The sequence below is a fragment of the Lepidothrix coronata genome, unplaced genomic scaffold (genome assembly GCF_001604755.1).
Source record: "Lepidothrix coronata isolate B3197 unplaced genomic scaffold, Lepidothrix_coronata-1.0 Scaffold260, whole genome shotgun sequence".
In the NCBI taxonomy this organism is placed as follows: Eukaryota; Metazoa; Chordata; class Aves; order Passeriformes; family Pipridae; genus Lepidothrix; species Lepidothrix coronata.
This window is the reverse complement of record NW_016690440.1, coordinates 856,528-879,159: the sequence shown is the minus strand read 5'-3', so window position 1 is coordinate 879,159 and position 22,632 is coordinate 856,528. Positions and strand designations below refer to the sequence as shown.

Below are 22,632 nucleotides of genomic sequence, written 5' to 3'. Positions count from 1 at the left end.
TATTTATTTTTAACTTTTTCCACTCTTCTTTTTTTATGTAGCATTCTGTCAGCTATGCATGTGGCTGGTAGTTGGTGACCCCTTTGGCCAAGCAATGGGAGAGCTGCCGAGGGCTGTTGTGCCTTAACAGCTCTTGGATTTGGCTGGAGCTTTAGGCAGGCTCCAAGGTATGCACCATTCAAAGCTGTAAGAGGGCTGAATGACTGTATGAAATGGGGATCTCTAGGAAAACTTGGGATATTGTGCTGTTGCCTGTGGGCTCACCTGTGGGCTGCTGGTACCTGTGGGGTTCAAATGCACTGCTGAGTTTTTGAGGAGTGTGAACTGAAGGACAGGTCTGTCTGACTTGCTTTCTAGGTTGCTGCGTTTTACCTACGGACCTTCATTTCCTCCGTTCAAAATCCCCGATGAAGACGCTGGTCTGATTCCTCTTGAAATGGATAATGAGTGCGTTGCACAAACTTGGTTTCGCTTTTTACATATGCTGAGGTAGTGTAATTACAGCCATCCATTGTTCTTGTTCTTGCATCAGCTTTATACATTTGAATGACAAATGAAACATTTCTCTGGAGATTGCCAAGATTAAGCACCTAAATAGAATAAAATGAGAGACTTGTGCCAGTGCCCTTCAGCAGCTCAGGGTGAGGCCCTGAGTGGGTTGTTCAACTTTGAACTCTCTGACTCTTTCAGAATGTAAACTGGTTCAGTTAATTAAAAGCTCTTTTAGCTATTTGGCATTTTGGAGGAGCTGAAAAATGAGTTCAATAGAATTTTGTTTCTCTGAGATAGCAAACAGGAAAAGCAGAACAATAGCTCTGAGAGATGTATACAACTTCTGTTTACTCTCCAGGGTGTTAAACTTAACCTACAAAAGATTATTTTTAATATGGGTGTTTCTCTTTAGTTTTTCTGAAGAAATCTACACAGTTAATCTTAACATGTTACTCTTTCTTAAATTTACGACTGAACCAAGCATTTTATTTTGTTTTAAAGATTCTTGGGAATGACATTACATTAATGCTTTCAAACACTGGCATATTAAACTTTTCATATAAAACATTTTTTAATAGTTAAGGCTAGATAAATGTTAGACTGTTTAAAATCTACTTCTTAACTAACTATAAAACCTCTTTTTTTTTTTCATTTGTGGTATTAATGTCACAAGTACTATACTCTTCAAATTTGGAATTGCTGTTTCAGGATTTGTGTCAGTCAGGAAAAATTTTTACAACCCACTCTCCTTCTTGTCACTGTTTGGCAATATTTAATTCACTGCTTACCTTTCCAGAATAGATTTAAAAATGTAAGGAACTCTTAACTGGGTTCAAAAAACCTCATAAGTAATTAATATTACTGCAATAGCGGGATTAGTCTATCAAGTGTATGCTCTGGTTTGTTTAATTTTAATAAAAGTATCCAGTGTGTTTGGGTAGTGTTTGAAATGAAGACAACTAAGTACTGCCAACCCAGGAAGTGATGGAGTAACTGCTAAAATGTATTGATACTGGATGCTGGTTTATGGTGTTATTTAAATGCCTTAAACTATTACATCTTCAAGTATTTTTAAAATTTTAACAGCTGTTCTTAAACTGACTAACATATATTTTTCTCTCTTTGTGTGCAGTAATCCTGTGGATTTGAGTAACCCAGCCATTATTAGCTCTACCCCCAAATTTCAGGAGCAGTTTCTGAATGTGAGTGGGATGACTCAAGAACTGAATCAGTACCCCTGCCTTAAACATCTGCCTCAAATATTCTTTCGTGCCATGCGTGGGATCAGCTGTTTAGTGGATGCATTCCTAGGTAATGCTTTTGTCTTACCCATGGATAGCTAGGAATATTAACTTAATCCTTATTTTATTCTCCTTAAATCTGTGTTCTCCATAAATACACCAATAACAATTTATCATTTGCAAGTATATTCTGGAATTGATAGGGAAGGGACCTCAGATCACTTTTAAAAAGAAATCTGTATGCACAATAGTAGTATTTGAATGCGTGAAGTTGGAGATGGCCTTAGTTTCAGATGCAAAACAAGTAAATTGGAAATCTAAAATAAAACAGGGATCTCTTTCCCAAACAAGGCTTCTTTTCTCTTTTTTCCTAATCACTAGTGCAAGTGCTATGCTTTAGCATGTTGTGAGTGCTCACCACTGTATTTCTGCAGTTTCTTTTGGCAACTGCTGTGTGCAGTGCCTGTTTTAGTAAAGTGTTGAATTTGGACTGTCATCTTCAGATCTTTGTGAGAGTTTCACTTAATTTACAATTAGTGGGTGACTAGTACTGTTGAGTAGAAAAGCTGTGTTTCTTTGTGTCTGCTGGTACATGAGAAGCTCAAATTGGACTGAAAGGTAAAGCAGATATAAGCACTGACTGGTCAGTTTTAAGTAACAGTATGGAATACCTGAAATTCAAAGCGTTATTCTTAGTATGCTTATTGAAAGTTCTTTGGTGGAAAGATGCCATTGTAAACTCTGAAGAACTGCCTCTCTCCAACTGCTTTTTTGCTTAAATGTGTGCAAATGTCATCTGCCAGAAGCATGAGCTGCTGTGAGACTGCAGGAGACTTGAGCAGATGCATAAATGGTTTTAGAAAACACCCTGGCTGTGGAATGAGACTGTCAGCTTGGAGAAGAGAAGGCTCCAGGGAGACTTTAGAGGTGCTTCCAGCCTAAAGGGGCTCCGAGAGAGCTGGAGAGGGACTTTGGACAAGGGCCTGGAGTGACAGGACAAGGAGGAATGGCTTCCCACAGACAGAGGGCAGGGTTAAATGGGATATTGGGAAGCAATTCTTGGCTCTGAGGGTGGTGAGGCCCTGGCACAGGTTGCCTAGAGAAGCTGTGGCTGCCCTATCCATGGAAGTGTCCAGGGCCAGGTTGGACAGAGCTTGGAGCAACCTGGGCTGGTGGAAACTGTCCATGGCAGGGGGTTGGACTTGATGGGCTCTAAGGTCCCTTCCAATCCAAACCATTCTATGGTTTTGTGAGTTGGACACTTCAGACTTAAGAATATGCCATGTAGGAAGGTGAAGCATCCAGGGGAATAGCATCCCAGGGAATAGCCCATGTGGAGTACGGAGACTGGAGACTACCATGCATTCAGGCACAGGAGAGCTCTCAGTGAAATTAAATTCAGGCTGTAGGTTTGGATGGGAAGGTGTGCTCAGGCAGACTTTGAAGCTGCAGAAACCCCTTCAGCAAAGGCTGATGAGAGAGTTCATTGCCTTCTGTCACAGGTGCTAAAGCACATGGTTTTTATCTTGCTCTCCCTGGTATGTACCTACACTGCTCTTCCCTACTTCATTCTTCAGGCAGGGTGTGAGAGTGTTGGTACTCATTAAAATGGGCAGAAGTGGTGTTTGTCGCTTCAAGTTTTGCAGAAGTTGAGTTCTGATTCTGACTGGGAGGAATAACTCTGTACACCATGAGTATTTCCCTGAAGCTGGGTAAAAACTGGTCTAACGTCCGGCTGCTGCCAGAAATATTACAGCTTGCTTGGCTTTCTTACCCTATCTCATGTACTGACTTAGTATTTAACTGTTCAGCAGCTGATTCAGCTGAAACCCAGCAGAAAGCTGTGTGGTGGATGAGTTTCATCTTAATTTAGTGAGCTAAGGTGGCTTTAAGGGCCAGACATCTCAGAGGTGTCTTAGAAAGGGTGGGGAGGTATGATTGGGAAAGAAAGGCAAAGGTGAGATGCATCTGAACTTTGGCAGGAGAGAGCTGTGAAATTGGCTTTGGCAGGTGAACCTTGCTCCTGTCCCTGTTTCTAGACTGGTTCCTCCCATGTGTCATTTCCCACAGCCTTAAGCGTGGGGTCCTTTGGTGTCTTGCTTATCTGATGTAATCACTGTTTTCATTTGCTTGTGCTTTTATTTCTGCCAGCAGTAAAAAGAGAGAGGTGTTTTTCTTACTGCTGCCGTTCTGGGGGGCAGGGCCAGGCGTGGCTGTTGCCTGAGCTGTGCCGAGCGAGGTGTGAGCCCGTGGGCTGTTGCTGACAGGCTGCTGTGTTTGTGGCCCCGCAGGCATTTCCCGGCCGCGGTCGGACAGCGCGCCGCCCACGCCCGTGAACAGGCTAAGCATGCCCCAGAACACCGCCACCAACACCACCCCGCCGCACAACCGCCGGCACCGCGCCGTGACTGTGAACAAAGCCACCATGAAAACCAGCACTGTAAGAGTTCCTGCTCTCTGTTGGAGTAGCTGACCCTTTGGATAACTTCCTCAGTTAGATGAAGGAATTTCCTTGCTTCTAGGAGCTGATCTGTTCTTCTGTTCAAATAGGTAACTACCGCACATACTTCAAAAGTGCAGCACCAACCCTCCTCTACTTCTCCACTCTCCAGCCCAAACCAGACAAGCTCTGAGCCACGGCCACTACCAGCTCCTCGCAGGCCAAAGGTTAACAGCATCTTGAACCTCTTTGGATCGTGGTTATTCGATGCAGCGTTTGTTCACTGTAAACTTCATAATGGAATAAACAGAGACAGCAGCATGACTGGTAAATATTACTGAAAAATATATGTACACTTTTTTCCTTGTTTTATTGACATTTCCTACCTGCAAGATTAACACATGCATAATAAAAAAAAAAGTAAAATCTGAAGTGCTCTGTTGTGGTTAACGCCTCCTGGCTGAGCCAGCACCTGCTATTAGCTGAGCAGGTTACTTTTTACTATTAAATACTCTCTTGCTCTAACAAGCATGGCACTCCTAATTATGGTAGTGGGGAAAATGTTATTAAGTGAAGGAGATCATGTGGTAGGATTCCACTTCTTAATTTGAAATCTTGAGTACCTACAAGTAATAGCAAGTTTCTGTAGTGACTCTTTTGTGTTTAAAAAATTGTCAAACATCCCTCCAGTTACTGCACAAAGTGCTGCTACTTGGTTTTGGAGAGCGTTGTGAAAACAGGAATGCTTAAAATAGCAAGTGAATTTGCTGCCTTTCAGTGATGATTGCTGTGTATTTCCCCAAATGACTTGATACCTTGATTGTCTTCAGCCCTTAACTGCTCAACTTATTTTGTCTCCTGTGAGAACGGATGTTTTGAGATATCATAGCAGAATTAGTGCTCTGCTCAGAGAGACTTTTTAGCTCTCATCTTTTAGTGATAATATTCAGAAAAGAATAATCTTTCTCCTTGCTTTTTCCCTGTTCCTTGGTATTTTGAATGTCTGCTAAACTCTTCCAAGAGATCTATTGATCAATCTATCAGGAGCTCACTGGCCTAAGAAAAATAGGGGATAGAGGTTTGTTGTAGCAAGTTGAATGTATAGTAGGACTTGACAGCACCAGTTAAACTGGTGATCTTTCTTGTTTGTTGTGTCAAATCCCTGTGTGGAGGTTTAGGATTCGGAATCTTCTAAAAGTATTTTTAGGTATGTAGCACATAGTTTTTGAAAGTCTTTGTTGTGGATTTCTGTGACAGGAGGTTGGAGTCTCTCTGTAGAAGGCCTGTGACACCTGACTAGGGAAATAGCTGAGCTTAGGAAGGAGTAAATCATCTTTGAGGGTGTGTTCACTTGCATATGCATTTAGTGTATTTCTGCCTTTAGTTCTTTTCAGATTGATGGGATCATTTCAGTTTTGACACAACCTGTTTCTTGAGCAGTTTTAATGAAGTACTTAAACTCGGAAGGATGTCAGCTGAGATGCTGCTTATGCAACAATGCCAGCTGTAAACAGAGGTGTTGTGATGCTGGCAGAAGTACAGAGACATCCAAAATCAAAAGGATTGACTTCCTTGAAGGGGTTCCAGGGTCTTCTATTTATATTGCAGTGTCTTAAGTCACCTAACAGCAGTCAGAAAATTGTCATGTTGCCAGCCTTAGAGGGATTTAGTAGCTTTCTGGAAACTAGAGACAGCTCTTTGGAATCAATTCTGTTCCTTCTCTGTGCTCTTCTGAGCTGTCCATAGTGAGACCAGTCTTTGCATGTTGTGTGATCTTCTGTGTATTAGCAGTGGAGTCCCACGAAACTGTGTCATGTCCTGGCTCTTCTAGCGATTTGGAAGACAGAATTAACTTGCAGAAATTAGTCAAGTGCCTGCTGCCTTTCCAGGGTGTTGTTACTGCTGTGGAAGGTACTGGTCACTGGTCGCAGCAGTGCTGCAGTGGGCTGGCTGAAGGAGAGAGAACCCATACTGGCTGAAGATGGACCCATACTGCTGGCACTCTGTAGGGAGGCCCCAAACTCTGATTGCCTAGTTTATCCTTTTGCTCAGCCTTTCCTGAGGGAAAGTGCACCAAGACATATAAAAGGCCAGGCCCCTGCAGTTTCTGCTGACTTGAAGCATCAGTGTCTTTTTAATGAGGTTTAAATCCAAATTGAGAAGTTTCTGTTCTGGGAGTCTGCTCTGTGAATCCTGCTGCATCCAAGTGAAGTGTTTTCCTCCTCGAAGAGCGTAAGGCAGGAGATGCTGTGCTGGATGAGATGGGCCAGGAGGGTTCTGTACTGGGACCCCCCATTACAGAAGTGATCAAATCTGCACATTGTGCCCATCCACCTGCCTTTGCTCATGCTGCCCAGTGTAAATGTGGCTTGAAGGACAGGGAAGGGACATTTAGGTGCCACAGTTCCTTCCCTTAGGAAAGAGGTCAAACATAAATCTGATGCTTTATGGCTGTAGTTGGGCTATTCCTGTATGTCATGGTCCATCTGTTCCCCTTTGTAACCATGATGCTTTAGCCACTAGCTGGAATATTCTTACTGTATTTGACACTGCTGTTGATAATCTTGGTGTTAGCTTCAGGAAGCACTATTATTTTTGAGTGCTTCAAATATTTTATGCTTGGGAAATGTCTGCACTTACAATCAGCTTTGTCGTATAGTGTTGTCTCCCACTGGCCCACAAGCACTATTTTTCTTTTAGTTCTGGAACTGCAGCTGTATAAGATCTCGGCAGCTTTAAAAAACCCTGCTAATGTTCTCTTTGTTTCAATGCCATGCAGTTAAGAATTCCTTCTCTGTTGGCTCTCTGATGTGGCTTCTGTGTTTCACTTCTATCTGGAGGACTGAGAACCACTTTTCAAAAGGAGGTGAACTGTTGTGTTACAGCTTGCTCCTTGGTCCTGCAGAGACCCAGTGCCCTGGGACACCTCTCGGGAATGCTGCATTTTCCAGTGTTTCTTGCTCCTCTTCTGTCGCCCTGCACATTATCAGTGAGGACCCCTATGACCTGATTGCCATGAGCTCAGTGCAGTGCCTGGCAGGTAACCCTGTGGTCTCAAGCTCTAGTTCAGAATTTGGTTTGGTACTTTTAAACAAACCTTGATGACTCACATGGCCAAGCACATCATCCTTCTCCCATCTTGCAGTGCACATCTTTTTGATGAGCTTTAAGTAAAGAGCAGTTGATCAAGGCTCATGTGAGTGAGTACTCCTCCACCCTGGCTTTTTTTTTTTTGTCCCAGGGCCTCATGTCTTACCTCTGGAACTCTTTAACCTCCAGAAAGGAAGTCACAAAAAATGATCGGTAGAAAAATGTCCAGCTTTTTGTAGGTCTTGAGAAGGAAAACTATCTGAATGGGTGGAAGGGTGACTGAACTTGCTCTACTTGGCCTTGCTTTGCTGGGGAGGGCTGACTATATAATCTCCAGAGGCCCCTCCAGTCTCAACTCTCAGGTTAACTGCTGCCCCACTCTTGTTCAATTTTCTGTCATCTTCATAGTGAACTTCTTGTACCAACCCTGACTTGATTCAGAAGAGACATAAGTGTTCCACATTTGTAGTTTAGTCTGTCTCTCTTCGGGAAGAGAGAATTGTTCTCTCTCACAAGATTAGCTGGAGGTCATCTGTATATGGCTGAGTGCTTGTGGAGGTTATCACCTGGAAAGCAGTTGTCCTGTTTGCTCTTTCAAGATCCTTCAAGGTAGTCCTGTGTCATTGTTTGGATTCTGAAGCAGGGTGATGATTTTGCCATCATTGGCGTGATGCTTTTGGGCCTTGACTGACCTTATCAGATTTTGGTTTCTGCACCCAGACCTTTATGGCTTTATGGTGGGCAGCTGATAAACATCACTGTGTTGTTGTGAGAGAGTAAAAATGACCTGTTGAAAAATGTGTAGGTGGTTTGAAAGCAGCTGAATCCTGATTGCATAGTCTTTAGAATAAGATGGGTGGATGGTATTTATGTAGCTGATACTGTGGGTTGAATGATCCCTGTGATAGAAAACACCTTCATAAGAAATTTGCTAGGGAGCTTGTATGAGGTTGACCCTGAGAATGATCTCTGGGGTGTGTGTACCTGTGCCAAGTGCAGCTCTAGTGGCAGGATGTGTTTCAGACCATCTTGGCCATACGGTGTGTGCTGTTGCTGTCCTCAGCCTTTGAGAACTGGGACACACTCACGAGTACCTTGTGCCAGCATTTCAGCAACTGAATCTTCCAGTCTGATGGGCTCGTTCTTAGTGCTTGTCCCTAAAGCGGTTGGTCACAGCCTGCCAGCTCTGTGGTTTATGGCAGCTGAAGGAGACACCTTGCTGGATTGCTGGTGTCACCCAAGTGCTGTTGGCAGTGGGGGAGTCTTGGGGTGTACCCTCATCTCTTCTGGCCCTCCTGTCATTAATGTCCCAGAGAATGCTTCTGGGGTTCCAGGAGCAAACTCCAAGCAGCCCTGACTGGAGACATCTTGAGTGCTGCTGAGGGGCTTGGTGGTGGGTGTTGGTCTGACCCTGCCAGTTGGTCTGACCACTCTTACCAGGTGGTGCCTGGTACCTGGCAGCTGGAGTCCTTCCTCTCTTCTTTCTCTGGACATTGATTAAGATGTTGGTGTTTCTGGGAGCGTTCTACCTTTTGTTTCTGCTTTGGAAGGTTGGTGGTGGAGCTGGGGGTCAGGAGAGGCGTGCTCGGGTGTTTTGGTTGTTAGCGGCTTGGCTTAGGGCAGTGGGAGCTGTAACACTGTCACGATCTCCTGGTTTGGAAGCAGCAGTACTGCTGTGAGGAGACTGCAGGTAAGTGCTGTCCCCCTGCAAGACATACCCCAAGTCACAGGAGCCCTAGGATAGCCTTGTGTATGCTCCATGTGCAGTGTGACACGGGGACAGGTCTGTGAGCTGGGAGGGGTTAATACAGCCTTTTAAAGAATGGATGCACATAGGTATGAACAGCTCTAAATCTTAGTAGTATTTTGTAACTTTTTGTTCATTGTTTTGCATGGTACTTTCAAAACCATAATTTTGGACCTGAATGCCAATTTCCTATGTGTTTAACGAGCTTGCTATATCATAAAGCTTTTAATCTATTTTTTAAAAAAGCTAAAAGCTTCTTAACTTATATTACAATTTCACCATCTTAAAAGTATTTTATAACTACTGCTGTCCTTTGATTTGTTTCCATTTTATTTCTATTATCTTGCAGCATCTTTTATCCAAATTCTTCTTTCTTATAAATCTTGTAAGTAGGAACCAGTAGCTTTTCCTTAATTGCTGTCATGCTTTTCTTTTTCCATAATCCCATATTTTATTTGTAAATTCATGCTCATCGTCTCTTGTAGCTTTCGCACTTTTACTTGAAAAAGACAAGTAATTTTTTTTGTGTGTGTTTTTCAATGGGGAGGATTGTTGGCAAAAGCAAATTAATCTGCCTGAATCAGTCCCATCTTTTCTGTACTTTAGTCTGTGATCATGTCATGAATTTCAGGACTTTGCACTAACCATGTTTTTTTTACTTAAAGCTTATTTTACAGACCTAGTGTTTGATTTGTATGCATTGTGCATGTAGTGTTTTTTTCCAACTACAGTATATTGCTGGATAGCTTATTTAGGACAAAAAAATGGCTCATGGGAAGATGCATAAAGATTTGTGATTATTTGCTACTTACGTCATGAAAATTTGCAAGGTAACCATAGGTTAAATGCCGAATTTGAGGACAAAAATTCAGAGTAGACACTTGTCATTAAGACATTTCCTTTAAAAAATAAAACAAAAAACCCACTATCTGTAAATTATCAGGTATTCCAACTGCCAAAGTGTTAACACGCCTTTGTTTGCAAGGCTGACCATGAACCTGCTGTTCCCCCAGTGTCCCAGAGTTGAGACAGAGGAAGTTCTCTTATGCCAGTGGAAATACATTGGTGTGATTCTGTCAGGAGCACACATTGTCTGCTCTTTGCTTTTGTAGTTATAGAAATTTTGGAAATCCGTAGAGTCTTAGCTAAAAATAAGAAGGCACTCTTTCTGACATTAGTAATCCTAGAGTGAAGTCATCCAAGGAAAAGACAAAAAAAAATTAAAAAAAAAAAATCCCATTGAGTGCACTATATGTTTTGTTTTGGCTGCCATCCTGGAAGAAAGGATGGAGCCTGCAGAGCGAGTGGTCTCGTATCCACATGACACCGGAAATCTCTGTAGGAAGACCTGGTTTGGGGTGGATTGGCAGAGCTGGCCTACGGGAGTGAGCACAGAGCTGGCAGAGCCGTGTCCCCGTTAGGTCACAGGGGCTCCCGAGGGGCTGCTGTGGGACAGGGGCAGGAGTGGGCCAGCCCCTGTAGCTGCTGTCTGGGGGCTCTCGTAACCTCATACTTACTTGGCACTTTCAGTGGTCATCTGAGGAGGGGGACACCGAATTAGGAGAGTGGGTTCTACAACCTTCCTTTTCTCTTATGAGTCCTTAGAATTTTTGGGTTGATGTTCAGAGCAGCATGAGATGAGTTGGCCAGCTGGAAATTAAGTACTTCCTTGGAGGTCATAGTAATGGCACCATCTAAATTTTGGGGATTTTTTTTCAAGGCAGGAAGGCAAGGTGGCACTTCATTGTTGTGGGGACGAGAACTAGGTGAGGGAGATCCTTGTCCTCCAGAGAGGGTAGGAAGCTAATACTGGATATAATCTTACTCTTCCCAGCAGAAAGGAAGGGGCAGTCTCCAGCATATGAAGGTCAGTTGTTGTCATCCTTACAGAGCAAAAAAGTTAGTTACACCCAAAAATGCTTCCTGAACAGAGGCGCTGGCTCAAATACAGTGAACTAACAGCTTGATGTTAACTACTAAATTGGACGTGATCTTTGTGTCCCGGATCCCATGAGCCTGTTCTGTACATTGGCACACACAGTGAAATGCTGTTTTTTCTCTTCCCAGCTATAGCGACCCAAGCTAGTGTGGAGTTCCGCCGGAAAGGATCCCAAATGTCCACAGACACTATGGCTTCCAACCCCATGTTTGATGCGAGTGAATTCCCAGACAACTATGAAGCAGGAAGGGCAGAGGCGTGCGGGACACTGTGTAGGATATTTTGTAGCAAGAAGACTGGGGAGGAAATATTACCAGCTTACCTATCCCGGTACTAACCTACCTTCCAGTTGCTTTATTGGTGTGACTTCGTGGTGCAGATTAATTCCCAGTAAACAGCATTCTGCTGCTGTCCAAATCCCGTGGTGCCAGTTCAAAACCACCAGGTTGGCCTTCAGAGGCTGGAGGTGCTATCCCTGGCTAACCCCAGTGCTGGTCTCCTCTTGCATTCTCATGATGCTGATTTTCATTGGGTTTTCTTCAAGTTCCAGTTGAAGGGGAGTCTCTTAAAGTGTGCCTCCAGCTGGAAGGAACATTTTCTTTGGCACTTTCTTGCCTCTTGTATTTTTATTTTTGTTTAATCTGTCACTGAATATTGTTCAGATGGAAAAAGCGTGCAGACATGAGACTTTGTACACTTTATTAGACCACAGAGGGTCTTGTGTTGTCAAATACCACAACACTGGGTTTGGTTTTTTGTGGTTGCTTATTTATCACCCTTTGAATATTGAAATGTGGGAATTATTTGAAACAGTTGTGTTTGAACTGCCTCTGTGTTCAGTTTTGTTTCTAATAAAATAAGGCAGTCTTGCCTATCATAGTATACCTTCTTCCCAAATTTTTAGTAAGTAAAATAGCAAAGGCTAAGGCAGAGAGTCAGTTTTAAATCATGATTCTCTCAAACTGTTCGTGTATATTTTTCCCAGATGGCATCAAAACTTCCCAGAAGACTGAACAATTTTATATCTTGAATGTTGTAGTATTTTGCTTATAGATAGTTCATGTTTCTCTTGCCTGGTCAGTGGGACTCCTCTGGGTCTGAAAGCCTTCTGAAAAACTAAGGAGGTATAAGTATTCTTTAGCCAGAAGCTGCAAAAGAAGCTGCCTTGGAATGGTGGGCAGAGAGTTCCTGCTCCTACTTTTTCATTTGAACCGGTTATGTTGGTTATGTTTGGTCTCATTTTCCAGATTGCTGTCCTGGCATCCTGTCCCTTGTCCTGTCCACCACTTCCCCTGAGATTTCTCAGTATTTTTCTCATGTTAAAATCAGGGTTCCACTCCCACCCTTACATGGGGAGGGAGTAGCGGGGAGCAGGTGATCCAGCACTGTTAGTAATCAGCTGGGTGTATTAGCACGGCTCCCAGGGTGGGTGTTGCAACAAGTTAGTGATTTCAGTAAAACTGCTGCCTGGCTTTTCACATGAAATACCTGTGATCTGGGAAGGTCTTGTTTAGCTGGTCAGGTGTGTTTGCCCATGCCAAAGTAATGTGGGGGGATGCTCATATCAATATTTCTTAGCTCTGGTTCTGAAACTTACTATATTTTATGTAGACGAGATCAAATAGTGGCTGCACATTCTTGTTCATGTGGGATTCTGATGGTTTTTATATGCAAATAATTTAATTTTATCTTTCTTTGTCAGATTTTACATGCTTTTAATTCAGGGTTTGCAGATAGCAGATTTCGTTTGCCACCCCGTTCTTGCCAGTGTTATTCTAAACTCCCCTCCTCTGTTCTGCTGTGACCTGAAAGGAATCGATGTCGTGGTTCCCTACTTCATTTCGGCTCTTGAAACTATTTTACCTGACAGGTAAATTGCTGTTTCCATACAAACATCATCAGATGTTGGGAGGTGTTTGTCTTCTGTCATTCCTGAGTAGTTTCACCGAAGGAATTCTGCCACGTGGGGCTCACAGTGCGTGTGTATTTGGTGGTGATAATAGCAGCACTGTGTAAGCTCAAATTTTCAATTTTATTTGAGGCAGTTTTCTTTAAAGCAATAATAATGCTTTCTTTAAATGTAATATGTGAGTTGGTAGCTGCATATTCATGGATGGAAAGCAGTACCTTTAAGAATAGGGAAAAGGAGTGATTTAGCTCAAATATATTGAAAGCCTACTGATTTTAAACTTTCACAAGATATTCATTAGTGGCTGTTGCTACAGTGAATTCAATAAGTGAGTAATTGTACACAACATTAAATGGAAAAATTGATAATTTAAACTGATGAAATTGGAGTAGGTTCTTAAACCAGAAGATATAACCTCACTTGTCAGAGCTTTATAGATTTCTGGATGTTTTGCTAAGTAAAGCACTTAGTAGTACTCTCTGAATGCCTTTTTCAATGCATGTGTTATGTCTTGGTACTGCATTTTGTTTTGAAGTTATGCATAAAATATTATTTATCTGCTGGGCTTAAATCTGAGCCAATGCTTCTTTTGGATAGGTCTTAGAAAAAACAGCTACATTGCATACTGCAAATTACTTAAGACCATTGGGTGGCTGTATATTTAATTTTAACTTAATTAAATTTGGCTCCAGATTCCTGTGAAAAGTTGATTAACTGTGTGATGCTTTGATTTGCAGAGAACTCTCAAAGTTTAAAATCTATGTAAACCCCACAGAGCTAAGAAGAGCTTCCATTAACATCTTGCTGTCTCTGTTGCCTCTTCCTCATCATTTTGGAACAATAAAGTCTGAGGTAGTAAACTTATCACTTTATTTGCGTTTCCGTTTTATTTTCCCTGTTGTTTTGGAGTGGGATTTGATGGTTTGTGGGTTGTATTGGGTGTTCTCTTTGGCACTGAAACACAGCGACCGAGGGAACAGTAAGACCATATTACAGGTTGTCAGTAGCAACGAGTGCTGTGGATGTTGACTTTTGAAACAATACCCCACTGACGTGATCTTTAATTGATACTGAAATAAGTGTGTTTTTCCTTCAGGTTGTCCTGGAAGGGAAATTCAGCAATGATGACAGCTCAACATATGATAAACCAGTAACATTCCTGTCCTTGAAGCTGAGGCTTGTGAATATACTTATAGGAGCTTTGCAAACAGAAACAGATCCCAACAACACTCAAATGATACTAGGTTATTTCAACTTTTTTATTTATTGACTGTGTTGTAGAAGTGTCTGTCTTAGTCTGTCCTGGGATAACATGGGTTATTAGCAATGTATTGCTTTGCAAGAAGAAGGTTTAAATTCCTGGCAGGTTGTCATATTGTAATCTCCCTCATACTATGAAAATGTCTTAAAAAGCCTCATGTTTTTGTTAATCTCTTTCTTTTTACAGATGTGGAGTAGTACTTGAAAAGTAGAGGGGAAAGTAAAACACATCCTAGCATAAAAAGTCAGTCATAACTAGGAATGGAAATAGTAAAAATTGTCATTTTAATTTTGGGAAGGATTCGCAACTAATGGATTACAAGGAAAACCTTAGTTTTTGGCATAGTTAAACCTAGAAACAAATTGAAGTACCAGAGACTGATAGTCCAGCTCTGGCAAAATACAGATGACATTTGTTTAGCAGTGTGTAAATCCTCAGGCAAAAGCCAAAGTTTTGAATAGAGTCTGGAGATGCACTGTGCACAGTTTGGCAACAAACTGTTCTTTGAGGTAAAGAGTGGATTAACATTATGCTGAATACTCAGAAAGGAAGTAGAAGATAAAAACTTGGATAGTGCATAATCTATCAAACATTTTCAGACAAGTAAAAAGGTACTCGCCTATTATTCTCCCCCAGTTTTCTCTTTCAACACGATGTCCTTACAACTTCCCTATTGTCTGTATAAAAAGGCAACAGTGTGCCTTGTTCTGGGAGGCAGAGACTCTAGCTGGTTGACAGGGGAGGGCAAGGAAATGAGGTGAGCAATTAAGGGAAAGGAAAGAAACACAGTCTGCAAAGACTTTTGGAAGGTTACCTTACAGGAGTTGAAACAGTTTCTTTTCTAGCAGAAGACTAGAGTGCAGTAATTTGAAAGAATGATTTGCAGCCAGTGCTGGTGAAGGGGGGAGTATCCTCCTGGTTTGCAAGTGAGACCCTCAGAGCACCGGTGCTCGGAGGGTTGCCCCACCTCCAGCGCCACGTCTGGCACCACAGGGCGATGCTCTGTTAGACCCAGCCATGCAGTCCTGTGCCCCTCACAACCAGCTGGTTTGCAGCCAGCTGGGTAGGTGCTCTGCCTTGAATGGGATTTTTGCTATTATTATTCCCATGCTAGTCCATCACAGTTCATCTCCCCTGTATTCCTCTTCTGAAACTCTTGTTTCCATATATGCTGCTGGCTTTAGCTGGAGGGAATTCATGAACCTCCATTTTAGCCAGAAATTCTCACATGTTCACCAGCTTCTCAACAAAAACACTGTTTCCAGCTGCCGCTAAATGTTTGACAGCAAGTGGTGCATTTCATAGAATCACAGAATGGTTTGGGCTGGAAAGGACCTTAAAGACCATCTTGTTCCACCCCCTACCATGGGCAGGGACACCTTCCACTAGCCCAGGTTGCTCCAAGCCCTGTCCAACCTGGCCTTGGACACTCCCAGGGATGGGGCAGCCACAGCTTCTCTGGGCAACCTGTGCCAGGGCCTCCCCACCCTCACAGGGAAGAATTCCTTCCAAGTATCCCATCTATCCCTGCCCTCTGGCAGTGGGAAGCCATTGCCCCTTGTTCTGGCATTTCCCTTCATAGAGCAAGTGGTGTCTTCCTAAATGTTCATTGCTGGGTGAGACAGGGAAGAGAGGCAGAAAACTAAAGCTGGTGCTACCAGATGTGTCAGTGTCAGCCTGTTTCAGGTCCATGTCCTTACTCCTTCATTCCTCATCATCTGGAGGTGATGCTGCCAAACAGATACAGGCTGTTCACCCTATTTTACCTAAAACAGATCAGCAGTTTTAATTTAAATGTGTTACACTTATATCTTTCCCAAGGTTGAAGAGAAAACTCCCTCCTTGCTCGTTTAGATGCAGTGGGGTTGGTGACCCCTGCACTTAAGAGCTTCAGCTTTTTGAATACAGTATTTTGGTCACTGTTGGAAAACATAGCATGGAAAGTGACAGGCTGGGGAAGACTTCCAGGTAGAGGGAATTTCAGTGTATGCCATCTCAGATTATGAACTGGCCTTCTGATACATATCCTTAAATTTCACCGGAGTTTTTAAATGAGCACAATCTGATGGGAGACAAGGAACCATTCCAGCCCTTCTGTGAAGCCAGAATCCTTCCAAACTGAGGAATTTGACAGACCTATCACAGAATACTTGGGGTCCAAGGGACCTTTGAAGATCATCCAGTGCAACCCTCCCACCAAGGCAGGGTCACCTAGAGCAGGTTACACAGGAACACATCCAGGTGGGTTTTGAATGTCCCTAAAGAGGGAGACTCTGTGTTCTCCCTTGGCACCTGTTCCAGGGCTCTGCCACCCTCTATGGAAAGTTCTTCCTCATGTTGAGCTGGAACTTCTTGTGGTTTACTTTATGGCCATTATTCCTTGTCCTGCCACTGAACAGAGTCTGGCACCATCCTCTTGACGTATTTATTTTTATATCTTGAGATATATGTATGTATTGATGAGATCCCCTCTCAGTCTTTTCTAGACTGTGTTCAAAGCATTTTTAAAATAGCTGAAAGCAGCTTCCATCTGCTTCAAATGGCTAACCCTGAATCAAATCCTATGTTTTAATAAGAGATTTTATAAAACAGGGTGGCTGTCTTGTATGCTAGACCTTCTGTGCTTCTTTGTAAATTTTAGCAGTGAATGTTCTACTGCAGTCTGTAGTTACCTTCTGATATCTGGTTCTGCAGGTGCAATGTTAAATATTGTTCAGGATTCAGCACTGTTAGAAGCCATTGGCTGTCAGATGGAAACGGTGAGTTTCTCTTTGTTTATTAAGTCACCTCTTCAGAAAGAATGCATTCCTCACTTTACCTGCTACTGAAAGCAGCTCAGGTAGCATCTTCAGGTTTGATCATCTTTTGTATCTAAGAGCACCCACTGGCATAAGGAACTCTAATCAGAAAAAGCTCCTGTAAACTGCCTTTCCCTTTGCAGAACGGTGGTGAAAACAACCTGTTCAAAAGCCACAGTCGCACCAACAGTGGCATCAGCACCGCGAGCGGCGGCAGCACAGAGCCCACGACGCCCGACAGCGAGCGGCCAGCACAAGCCCTGCTGAGGGACTATGGTAAGGACAGCTCTTTGGAAAACCCTGTCACTGTATGCCAGGATGATGCTGCCTGGCTTTTTCTGTTCCAACTCTGGCTAATCCATTAATGTGCCCGGGTGTGAACCCAGGTGGACAGTCCATCTGCCGATTTGTGCTCTCGTGCCCTTCCGGTGATTGTTTTAATCCTACTGAAGGACTCTTAACATTTTCAAGATAAGAATGTAAAAGCTTATGGAAAACGTGTTTGCAAACTGCTTTATTTTAACTTATGTTTTCAAGACACTTAGTTTTTGTCAACAATAATGGCATAAATGTACACCAAGTGTAAATTAATCTTTTCATTCATTTTGGTGTCGTTCCAAATGCTCACCTGACCTCTGCAGCACCTTTTCTTAAACCACATTTAAAGGACTCTGGTTTTTGTAAAGCAAGTAAGCAGAATGCTTGTGATGTCTCATTTGTTATAACAAGAGAATTTAGTAATTAACTTCAGTTTGCTATGTCTTGTACTGTACATTTTTGATTCTTCGTAGAAAAATCTATGTTGTTCTAACTCTGTGTGTGGTAAGCTGGCTGAATGTCAAGATCCTGCAATTTCGTTTGCACTTGTGTCTTCATCAGTTTAACTGATGTCAGCCAAGTAAATGTGAGAACAAATCACCTTTTTATTATACTGTAGCCTTGGTTGACAACTCTGTCCTCACCAACCAAAAATATTTGGTGGTGGGTTTTTTTATCTAGTTTTCTAAACAGCAAGAGAAGGGAGATTAGCAGGAAAGGCTTCAGTATATTCTGGGGATTCATATAAACATGTTGATGCTTTCCCTACAGGATTTGCTTGTTGGAAATTATCAAATTGCTAATTTTCAGCACACCATTTGAATTGTTCAGTGGGTGTTTTCACTGACAAGTGCTTGTAAAAATATTCATTTGTGAGATTAAAAAAATCTTCTAAATATTTGACTTACTGAGTCTTCAAATCATGACATAACTTGAAATATATTTTGTAGCATATGCCTTTTATTGGATTTTTTAAATTTCCGGTGCACAGAAGGTAAGGTTGTGAGGAATTTATGAAAAGAATTTGTGTTTCCACTGGATGCTTCAAACAAGAGAAAACTGAAGACAAAATGGTCTATTGTAACTGTTTAGCCATAGCAGACTCTTGAATCTGCTGCTGGTGTAACACTGGACATAGCTCTGGAGTGGTTAATATGCTAATTTAAGTTTTGGGAAGGATATACCTTAGCTGTCATAGTTCTCATGTCTCTTTGTAACTAGTCATTGAGCAATTTTTTGTTTCTGACGTTAATTTACATACTTTGGTTTTAACAAATACATGTAGTATTTATGTTTCTAATATTTTGAAGTGAGAACAACTGATACTTAAAACATTTTCTATTTTTAATTTTGAGCTAAAAGTTCAAGGGAGCGAAAGGTTACAAAAAATTGTCTTTCTCCAGCACTGGTTCTTTCATTATCCACATCTCTTGAACCTAGTGCAGCTTTTGATTAACACTAGGTGAGGAAGGAATGGTTAACTTCTGACACAGATATCTAAAATTACATGTGCTCTATTAGTTCATCAATACAATTACTAATGTTTAATATACATTACCAATGCCTAAATTTTTCTGAGACTACAAGACATGACAGCAATTTAAGTACAATAGCAAAACCTGAAGCTGACTGTTCTGCTGCTGAAGTGCAGCAGAGCACTGGGATTATCCAAAATGCCTTAAGAAAAAAATTAAATGGAGCTAGCTAGTCTGAATGGGTTTGTATAATGCCTGGAGTGTACAGGAGGGAGTTAGTCTATGCAAAAGTCACCAAATTTTGAGATTCTGGGTTGGGTATGATTTATTTTATGTTTGTATTGTGGCTGCTTTGCCTTGTGCCTGTGCTTTGCTTATTGTCACTAATGCTTAGTTATTTTCCCTCCCTGTGGTGTGGTTTTGGGGTTATATCCTAGCTCTTCATACAGATACAGCTGCTGGACTGCTGATACGCAGCATCCACCTGGTAACCCAAAGGCTCAACTCCCAGTGGAGGCAGGACATGAGTATCTCTCTGGCTGCCCTGGAGCTTCTCTCTGGACTGGCAAAGGTGAGAGGTGCAGTTTGGTGTGCTCTGGCCCCTTCTCACAGGGTGGTTTTAGTCCTGTTTGGGTGAAAGTCATGGCATCAAACAGATTTCTGTGTCTGAGTTTGTCAGCAAATGTTCTGTTTGGGCACCAGAAAAAGCAGCATTGTAGGTCATTTTCTCCCAGTTTAAATGCACTGTGGCTCAAAGGACACGTGCCCTGGGGGTGCCTCTTGACTGAAACTGCTGCTCAGGGTGGCCTGTTCAGACACACTGCTCTGCTGCATGACTGGCAGGTTTTGTTGAGCTGGCTGGCTGGCTCCTAACCTTTGTAACGGATTCCCACTTGTGTCTGGCTTTGGTTTTTGTTTTGCTTTTTTATTCTACACAATCTGCCGTATTAGGTTGCATAGTTGAGGAAGAACTTGCCACTAAATTGGCAGTGTCAGTGCAGGGGCCTGGGCCATCAGTTTTCAACCTTCCTGTAAGCCATTTGATGTAGCTTTGCTTGGATGGGGGTGTGGTATGTCCGTTCCCTCTGTAACCCCACTGGGAAACGAGGTTTTGGTGATGTTAGTTGGCAGATGGCAAATATGCCAGGGAATTAAACAACTTTACTGCCCTTTTTGTATTGTACCTGCTTTTCCCTTTCCTCCTCATTTTGGAAATAGTTTTTAGAGCTTGAAGAAAGATGTCATATTTCTAATATGGAGGTGCCACCTTCTTCAGGGCTTTGTCTGCACACAGTTGCTTAATTCAACACAAATAACAACTAAAGCTACTAGGTGGGGACAGGAGAACTGTTGAGAAGCAAAATGCCCTTTTCTGCCTGAGGGCTCTTGTCCCCAAGCTGGACTTCGTGACCTTTGTTAAGCAAAAGTCTAGTGCACTTACAGCAGCCATGATAACCTGGCATGACAATTCAGCTTTTCCTGTCATATTTCCACAGGAACTCAACAGATCTCCTTGAAATATGTGTCTCAGGCAGTTTTTATAGTGTGAAGTCAGCACTGAGCTGTGTTGGACTGAGTGCTTATTTATTATTGCAGCAGCATGAGCTGAAGAATGTATTTGAAAGTGTTTGCGATGAATTAATGTATATTATGGGGTCTTAAAGAGTGTCATACAGAACCAGGGGTTTCTTGGTGGTTTAGCCAAGTTTTATTTCTTTTTTTTTTCCTTCTCGCAATGGTATGGGAATGTGGAAATATATTATCTTTTCAAATGCTTCCTCGGTTAATATTAAATATTATATTTAATAATTCTGACGCAACTGAAATAATTCTTCCCTGGGATCTTTTTCCCCTTCATAACAAAGTGGGTAGAAAGAAATCACCTCTTTGTGCAGAACTGCAGCAAGGAACCTGTTCTGTTTGTGCCTTTGGAGGTGACAACTCCCAAAGCCCTTCTCAGGGAGGGGCTGCCCTGGCTTATATCTGTTCAGCACCGGGTTATCAGTGGGACTTGGGAAAGTCAAAAATGCTACTTCCTGCAAGGTTCATGAACCTGCCTTTCATAAGCTCATCTTGAGGACACTGCCATAGATCTTGGGCTTCTGAAGGACACACTGCCTTAATCCCGGGGCTCTGAATTGTCACTCCCATTTGTGGAGTACGTCTGCCTGGCTCCAGTGCTGTCACCAGCAAGCCCATCCACCTTCCTGCCTGGATAAAAGTGCACCTGAATGAGTAAAGCTCTACAAGGCATAGTCAGATGCTACAGAGTAGGAAAAATCCAGCTGTTGCTGTGCTGAGTCACAGTTCTTTAGCTGTATAATGCACACCCTCATGACTGTGCCTGGCTGTTTCCTGACCCTCTGGTCTGGAGCCTTCCTCCCTGCAGCCCTGAGCTGGGAGAGAAGCAGAGGGGTGTTAGCAGTGAGTTTTGGGGAATGGGTTATGGGTTTTTTGTCAGCCTGCTTCTCTGAGAGTGGCTTTCCTGTCCCTTTTTCTTCTGGTGAAAGTTACTCTGCTGAGAGTATGTCTAGGGGAAAGTTATCTGAGCAGAATGAAACCCTTTGGGAAGGGAGACTTCCACTCAAGAGAGACTTGAGTGGGTTCTTAGAGATACCAAATGGGTTGCCAGAGCTAAGAAGTGGCATTTGCTGAAAGTAAATTTCCAATACTGCAAATTCAGCTTGCATTTGATTTCTTATCAAACCATGTTGGTACCACTCTTGCTCTTGAAAACCAAGCCATGCAATGTGATGGCACCTCAGTGCAGCATTTCTTTCCACTTAAATAATTTTACCCACAATTTTAAGCTGTAATCATAAAAGACCTCAACTGCTTGTTCCCGTTTCTTAAAACTGCATTTCAAAATGCACTTCTTTCTTCTCTGGAAGATTTCTGTGGAGGAATTCTCACGCTGTCCTCCTTGCTTGGCCAGGTGAAGGTGGTGGTGGACCCCTGTGATCGGAAGCGGGCGATCAGCTCCGTGTGCAGCTACATCGTGTACCAGTGCAGCCGCCCGGCCCCGCTGCACTCCCGCGACCTGCACTCCATGATCGTGGCAGCGTTCCAGTGCCTCTGCGTGTGGCTCACGGAGCACCCCGACATGCTGGATGAGAAGGTCGGAGTCTCTGCTGCACAGATTTTGAGCACTGCAGTTGTGATCTTTTCGTGCCCAAGCTGTTGGTTTACTTTAAAATATATGTTTTTTAAAAATATACTTAAAAATATATATATTTTTAAAATGTACGAAAATATATATATTTTTAAAAAATATACTAAAAATAGGTATATATTTTAAAAATATACTAAAAATAGGTATATATTTTAAAAATATACTAAAAAGATATATGTTTTAAAAATATACTTTAAAAAAGATATATGTTTTAAAAATATACTTTAAAATAGTGGGGGATTTTTTTAGGAATTTCAAAACTGGTTTTTGTGCAAAATACTTCTGAACTTCAACTCCCACTCTTTATTCTCCAATAATGTTTTTAGCTTCAAAATTACCTTTATAGTTCTAAAAATATGTCAGTCTTTCTTCTTGCCTTGTGAAACTGGAAGAAGAGAGAAGAAACCTGGAAAAAAACAGAAAACAAAAAGAGAAATGTGGAATTGAATGGAGTACATATAGCTACCTGCTGCAGGTAGCCATGACTCTTCTCATTTCTCAACTCTTACCTGACTAAAGCATCTTCTAGACTTAACAGAATTCCTCTGGTATTTTGATAATCAGAGTTTGTTTCACCAAGAAATCAGTCTTCTAGAAACTGAGCAAAGCATAGCTCAATCTAAGATGGAATTTGCTTGGGAAGCTGGAGAAGAGCATGATGATGAGAGCGTGATGTTTCTAATTGCCTTCTGCCCTGCTGCTTAAAAAAATAAAAATTTATGTGCATATTTTTATTGTTGGTCTCCTTTC

The 22,632-nt window shown here is 42.3% G+C and overlaps 1 protein-coding gene across 5 annotated transcripts in view; it reads left to right on the top strand.

The window, feature by feature from the left end:
* Positions 1-22,632, top strand: part of RALGAPB (Ral GTPase activating protein non-catalytic beta subunit) — a 63,668-nt gene that overhangs the window by 16,584 nt on the left and 24,452 nt on the right. The window contains exons 2-15 of one of the 5 annotated variants that reach the window (XM_017835593.1): positions 42-167; positions 358-489; positions 1,625-1,803; positions 4,025-4,173; positions 4,284-4,500; positions 9,360-9,395; positions 11,078-11,279; positions 12,652-12,819; positions 13,596-13,710; positions 13,955-14,102; positions 16,814-16,878; positions 17,061-17,193; positions 19,148-19,281; positions 21,646-21,828. In XM_017835593.1, coding sequence (XP_017691082.1) covers positions 437-489; positions 1,625-1,803; positions 4,025-4,173; positions 4,284-4,500; positions 9,360-9,395; positions 11,078-11,279; positions 12,652-12,819; positions 13,596-13,710; positions 13,955-14,102; positions 16,814-16,878; positions 17,061-17,193; positions 19,148-19,281; positions 21,646-21,828 — 1,782 coding nt within the window. In that variant the 5' untranslated portion in view covers positions 42-167; positions 358-436. The remainder of the gene's footprint in view (positions 1-41; positions 168-357; positions 490-1,624; positions 1,804-4,024; positions 4,174-4,283; positions 4,501-9,359; positions 9,396-11,077; positions 11,280-12,651; positions 12,820-13,595; positions 13,711-13,954; positions 14,103-16,813; positions 16,879-17,060; positions 17,194-19,147; positions 19,282-21,645; positions 21,829-22,632) is intronic. The other 4 variants (XM_017835590.1, XM_017835589.1, XM_017835592.1 and 1 more) reach the window with 4 other exon arrangements.